This window comes from Neomonachus schauinslandi, chromosome 7 (assembly GCF_002201575.2).
Source record: "Neomonachus schauinslandi chromosome 7, ASM220157v2, whole genome shotgun sequence".
Lineage (NCBI taxonomy): Eukaryota > Metazoa > Chordata > Mammalia > Carnivora > Phocidae > Neomonachus > Neomonachus schauinslandi.
Genome location: NC_058409.1, coordinates 148,998,195 through 149,003,690, shown reverse-complemented (window position 1 = coordinate 149,003,690; position 5,496 = coordinate 148,998,195). Strand labels below are relative to the sequence as shown.

Here is a 5,496-nt window from a genome sequence, read left to right as displayed (position 1 = left end):
ATATAAAATGGATCCTAACGCATAAGGATGTCAGGTCATTTTATTTGGCCAAGTTTAAAAAATTGACACTAACAAGTAATCTGCATATTCAGAGCAGACAAATCTTAATTTTCTTGCAATATGTGTGCATATAAATAATCCAAAACTGGATGTTACTGCCCTACTGTGTATTTCTCTTCCATCTGCCTATCTCCTTTTTTTATGAACGGGAGAAGGGAGAGATTATTTTACACATTTTCATTAAAAAGCCTGAGGTCAGATCACCTGGGGGGAGGGGCTGCTATTACCTGGGGCTTCCTACCCAGATCACTCTCCTAGGAAAAATGAGCCCCAAACACCATATTGTCGTAGACTAGTCTGTTTTTATTTACAATTTAAGATATAAATTAGTAAAGAATTCTTGTTAAACAACCAACAAAGATTGTATAACCAGCAATGTTCAAATAAAAACCAGGCAGAATTTATTTACAAAAAGTTTAGATTCCATTGCAATACAACTTGCATAAATTACTAGAAGCTTTATATCATTATAAAAATAAATATCAAATTTGTTTCCACTTCTTAAGTACTCAAGTTCTTCAATCACATTTTATTTCTACTGTGTACATCTTTTACAAATAAATTTTACAGTAAATCCTATCACACCTATAGAATATATACCGTGGCAATGAAGTGATCAATTCAAGATATCCTGAGAAAAAAGATTGTTTTCAGAAGTCACACATACATTGGGGAAGCTATACTATGCCAACAAATTCACGTTATGTCCAACAAAGGTCTGTTCGGTTAGAGTCTGTGGATCCTTCTCCTTTACAGCGGCACAAGATGCGGTCCGGGTTTAGAGATGTGATTTTTATATCTGTTTATTTATGAACTTGGGGAGAGAGAATGGCCTGCTGACTTTTTTTTTTTTTTTCCAAAGCAATTGTGACACCTACCTGTGGACCAAGGAAAAAACCAAATCATCCCAAATCCTTCAGTTGCACACCAACATCATCACAGTATAAAAACGAGTGGATCTGAAGTGATTGTGCCTCTTTCCCGACATCATCCAGATCCGTGATTAGTGATTTTGCCTAGCTGTAAGGTAGGGATTTTTTTGAGATACTGCTGTGAGCCAGGTGAGCCGCAGGGTCCTATCTAGTCCATCTGGACACGGGGGCAGGCCTGATAAACGGCTAGTGCTTCTCGCGTCTCTTAGGCTTACTCTGCAAACACCACCTCTAAAGGGTCCTGATGCCCCAGGCTTCAGCAGCACTAGCTCATCAAAGCCAGTGTCTATTACGTGTCTAGTGTAGTAAAAAATGTTCCAAACGGCATACAAATACCCCAATTTTAATAATGTATTTTTCAAAGAGAAAACAACAGCTGTGGTGCAATATACACGTTCCCGTTAAAGGAGCGATTTGTCACAGCAGAACTTGGGTGGGAAAAGAGGGACTCTAAGAAAACAGAATGGCTACTTTCCCACTTCAAGGAAAAAAAAAAACAACACCGAAGAACATTGCAAGGCTCTGTCCTCAGACTCCACGACAAGAAGCAAGAAATATACAGTAAGCAAGTTTACAGTGCAGTTGGTGCTGGAGGCTCCCCCACAGTGGGAGGCAACCCCAGGGTGCCCACTTACTTGCATTGCTGCGCAGGGCGCCTTCTATAGGTAGGGCTGAACGCCCCCACCAACCACGGTGCAGCCCTCACTGGCATCTGTCAGGGGAGGGGGCAGTTAGTCAGAACCTGACCCCAGAGCCATCTGTCTCCCAGACAGCTGCACACCCACCAGCCCGCACACCCATGCATGCTCGCTCCCTGAACGCACAACACAGTTTAGGGAAACTGTCTGAGCGGCCACTGCTGGAGACAGATTTGGGGCATGTTTCCTGTTCTCATTTTCTTTTCTTGTCTGAGCTCCTTCTGCAGGTCTTATCAACTCATGCCTGAATCATGAGCCACGGGAGCAGACACACAGAGAGGGCAGGGGAGCAGCAGACTCTGGTCTTCTATCTGGAAGAACTAGCGCCTCTCAGAGTTACTACAACGTCGTGTTTCCTTCCAGCCCAAAGCAGAAGACTCAGCAGAGACTCTCCTAGCGGAGAACACACTAAAGCTTCTGCTCAATCTACCGGGAGACAAGTTGTAATTTGCATTTTGTGACAATCTGTTTTTTGCGGAAACCAATCATGATAATACTACTAATCGTAACCATAATAGTAAGTTAAGTAACATGTAAGTAATAAAGGGCTAAGCCTTATTGCAAGGCAAGGGTCGCCCTGCCCTCTCCTCCCCTTTACAGGGCTACCGCCGCCCCCTTCACCTCCCCTAACTTCTGGTCAGAGTGGCGCCTTTCGCAACAAAGGCTCCCGTGCCAGGCCCAAGGGTCTCCCCGGGCCCTGACCCAGCCGTTCTCGGAACCGCTGACTAATCGGACCCGCCCGCTCTCCCTCCCCGGAGGCCCCGCGCGCCGCAGCCGCCTACCTTTCTTGGGCTCGTAGCCGCCGCCCGGGGGCCGGTAGTGGGGCTCCAGCGGGTGCGCGCCCGCCTTGCCCGCGTCGCTGGCCGCCTTGGGCGCGGAGTGCAGCGCCTCTCCGGGGGCCGCGGCCGCCGAGCTGTACCGCAGGAGGCCCTGGCCCTGCAGCGCCGCGTTCAAGTTCCCGTAGTTTGTGTAGTTGCCGTAGAAGGGCGACGTGTAGTAGAGGTGGCGGCCGAGCAGCGGCGAGGCGGGGTAGGGCGAGCCGCCCGGCGGCGCCCCGGAGGAGGCGGGCGCGGCGGCCGCGGGCAGCCCTGGCGGCGCGCAGCCCGGGCCCAGGCTTGGCTGCTTGAGGTCCGACGTGGCGATCTCGGCCAGAGACCACAGCTTGGGCTTGCTGGCGGGTTGCGGCGCGCCCGGCGACGTCCGGCTGCCCAGGGGCATCTTGCCGCCGCCGCCAGCGCGGGGCGCGGCCTCCGGCGGGGGGCTCAGCAGCGGCGCCTCCACGCCGGTGAGGGGTGACGAGGTCACGGGCTTGGGCGGCGCCAGGTCCCGCTCGCCCTCGTCCTCGTCGTCGTCGTCGTCCTCCAGGTCGTCGTACTTATCCTTGCACTCCGAGCCCGACTCGCACAGGGGGTCCCCGGCCCGGCACGGCAGCTTCTCCCCGTCCGACTCGGCTGAGCACGAGTGGTCCGTGAGCGAGTCGACGTGCAGGCTGATCCCTGCAGGGGCGCGGGCAGGGCTGTGGGACGCGGCGACGCGCGGGCCCGGGCGCCCTCCTCCCCACGTGATCTCCCACCTCCACCCCACCCCAGCCACGTCCTAGGGGGAGCACAGCCTCCCCAGGAAGTGCCCGAGGACCGACTCGGTCGGCCACCCGCGCACCTGGGGGCGGCGGGCAGCACCTTCCCCGACCTGGGCTCTGCGCCCGCCTGGGAAGAAAGCTCCCCCTAAGACCTCGCGCCAGCCGCGGCCCCGCTCACCTTCGTCCTCCGCCGACGTCTCCGTGCCCTCCTGCGCCTTGTCGGGACTCTCCCCCTTGTTCCTTGCAGCGTCGCCCTCGTCCTCGTCCTCATCCTCGCTTTTGTTTCTCGGGGCCCACGTCATCTTGTTCTCCTTCTTGAGGCGCCGGCGCGCGTTGGCGAACCAGGTGGAGACCTGCGTGAGGGTCATCTTGGTGATGATGGCCAGCATGATCTTCTCGCCCTTGGTGGGGTAGGGGTTCTTGCGGTGCTCGTTGAGCCAGGCCTTGAGCGTGGCCGTGGCGTCCCGCGTGGCGTTCTTGCGGTACGCCGGGTCGTTGAGCTGGTACGGGTAGGCCGCGCTGCCGTACGGGTGGTAGCTGATGGCGCCCGTCATGCCGGTCGTGTGAGCGTCGTAGGGCGCGCCCTGGAACCAACAAGAGCCTGGTTAGCGGGGTGTGCGGGAACCTGGCCCTCATCGGCCCAAACGTGACCCCTCCGCCCTCCCAATGCCGCCTTTTCCAGGGTGAGTCCCGCGCTGGAGCCTTATTTCCCGCAGCAAATGAGCAGGAAAAAACGCAGCGCATAATTTAAAACAGGCTGCTAATCACGAAAACGCTCCAGTTCTAATCTCGAATTTTTGAACTATTTCACTTTCCTAAAATGACGTATCTTCCCCCCAAATATCCCTGAGCTGCGGGCACAGATGTACGCAAACATGCACGCACACGGACCCACAGGTACTTTCTTGATATCTAAATTTCTCTGGCTGGCTCCCCCTACTCCCCCTTCCCCGCCCTTATATGGTTAAAAAACCACCCCGGAGCCCCCGCTCCGCTATTCACCGCTCTAAAGCTCCGCAAATCCAATTTGCAACTCAGAAGCCAGTCACCGTTTCGAATTCTTCAAATACGCGGTAATTAGCATTTTAATTCAGCCTTTAACGTTTAAATTCGAGACATTTGCAGCCTCCGCCAAGGCCCCAGCTCCGATGTCGCTGGCCCCGAATTCCACCGAGGGCGGGCCATGGCGACAACACCCCCCCTCCCCGTAACGGCCTCAATCGCCCGAAACTGGCGTCACCACCAACGGGCCGGGCCCAGCTGCGGAACCAGAGGCGAGCGGGCCCACCCCAGGTCGGGGAAGCAGGGGCTACTCTCCGTACGCAGGGACTGAGGCGGCAGTTAGGGTTGCCGCACGCCCGCCGACACGTTTTTGGAAAGCACGGCCTTGTGCGACAGATTAAGGCCAAGATCCTGTCGCGCCTGGCAGGGCCCCTGAGCTGCCGCCGAGCCTCCGCTCCCTCCCCCCAACCCGGTGACCCCCAAGCCCTGCAAGTGAACCCAAAGCGCCCGGCAGTCGCCCCGGACGCCCCAGGGGCGCCGAGCCTCGCTCCCCGGGCCGAGAGAAGCGAGCTCCCGGCCCGCTCTGCACTCATCGCCCGGCTTTGGCGCGTGAACGAAGGACAACCCAGCACAGATTCCCGACCCCAGCGGTGTCGCACTTTTCAGGCTCTTTGGGAACATCACCCCGAAAGCCAAGGGTAAGCGGTGCGGACCTCCGGTCTGAGGGACTTCTCCAGCGGGCCGCGCTGCCTCTCACTCCGGCCTCCTGTCCCGCCCGCGGCGCGGCGGCCCGCGTCCGAGACTCCGGAGCCACCGCCCACGGCACTTCCCCGCGCCCTCGCGCCCCGATCGCGGTCCCGTCGCCCGGGTGTCCCGCGTCCCCTCCCAACCGCCTGCGCGCGGTTACCATGTAGGACGGGAAGCCGGCGGCGGCGGCGGCGGCGTCGGCCGAGTACTGCAGCGGACTGCCGAAGCCGGTGGCCGCCTGTGCCGTGAAGGCCGCGGAGCCCGGGTAAGGGCTGAACGCCGAGCCCGACGCCGAGCGAGCCAGCTCCTCGCTGCGAGGCGCCGCCAGCGCCGACGCGCCGTACGCCGGGCACGAGTAGAGCGCCAGCGAGCCGGGCGCCTGGTACAGGTAGCCCTGCGGGTAGGACATGGTGGGCGCGGGGCACGGGGCCCGCGTCACGCCGAGCAGCGGGCAAGGCGCGCGGCGCCCTCCATCCAC

The 5,496-nt window shown here is 57.9% G+C and overlaps 1 protein-coding gene across 2 annotated transcripts; it reads right to left on the bottom strand.

The window, feature by feature from the left end:
• Window positions 1-342: 342 nt before the first annotated feature.
• IRX2 (iroquois homeobox 2) lies at window positions 343-5,480 on the bottom strand. 2 transcript variants are annotated; one of them, XM_021687104.1, is made up of 5 exons: window positions 5,179-5,480; window positions 3,448-3,853; window positions 2,473-3,186; window positions 1,628-1,704; window positions 343-938 (listed from the first exon to the last, which is right to left on the bottom strand). In XM_021687104.1, the coding sequence occupies exons 1-4, from the start codon at window positions 5,425-5,427 to the stop codon at window positions 1,652-1,654; spliced, it is 1,422 nt and encodes a 473-aa protein (XP_021542779.1). In that variant the 5' UTR covers window positions 5,428-5,480; the 3' UTR covers window positions 343-938; window positions 1,628-1,651. The 2 variants fall into 2 exon arrangements, with proteins under 2 accessions (XP_021542779.1, XP_021542778.1); XM_021687103.1 differs by having other exon boundaries at window positions 343-1,704.
• Window positions 5,481-5,496: the final 16 nt, after the last annotated feature.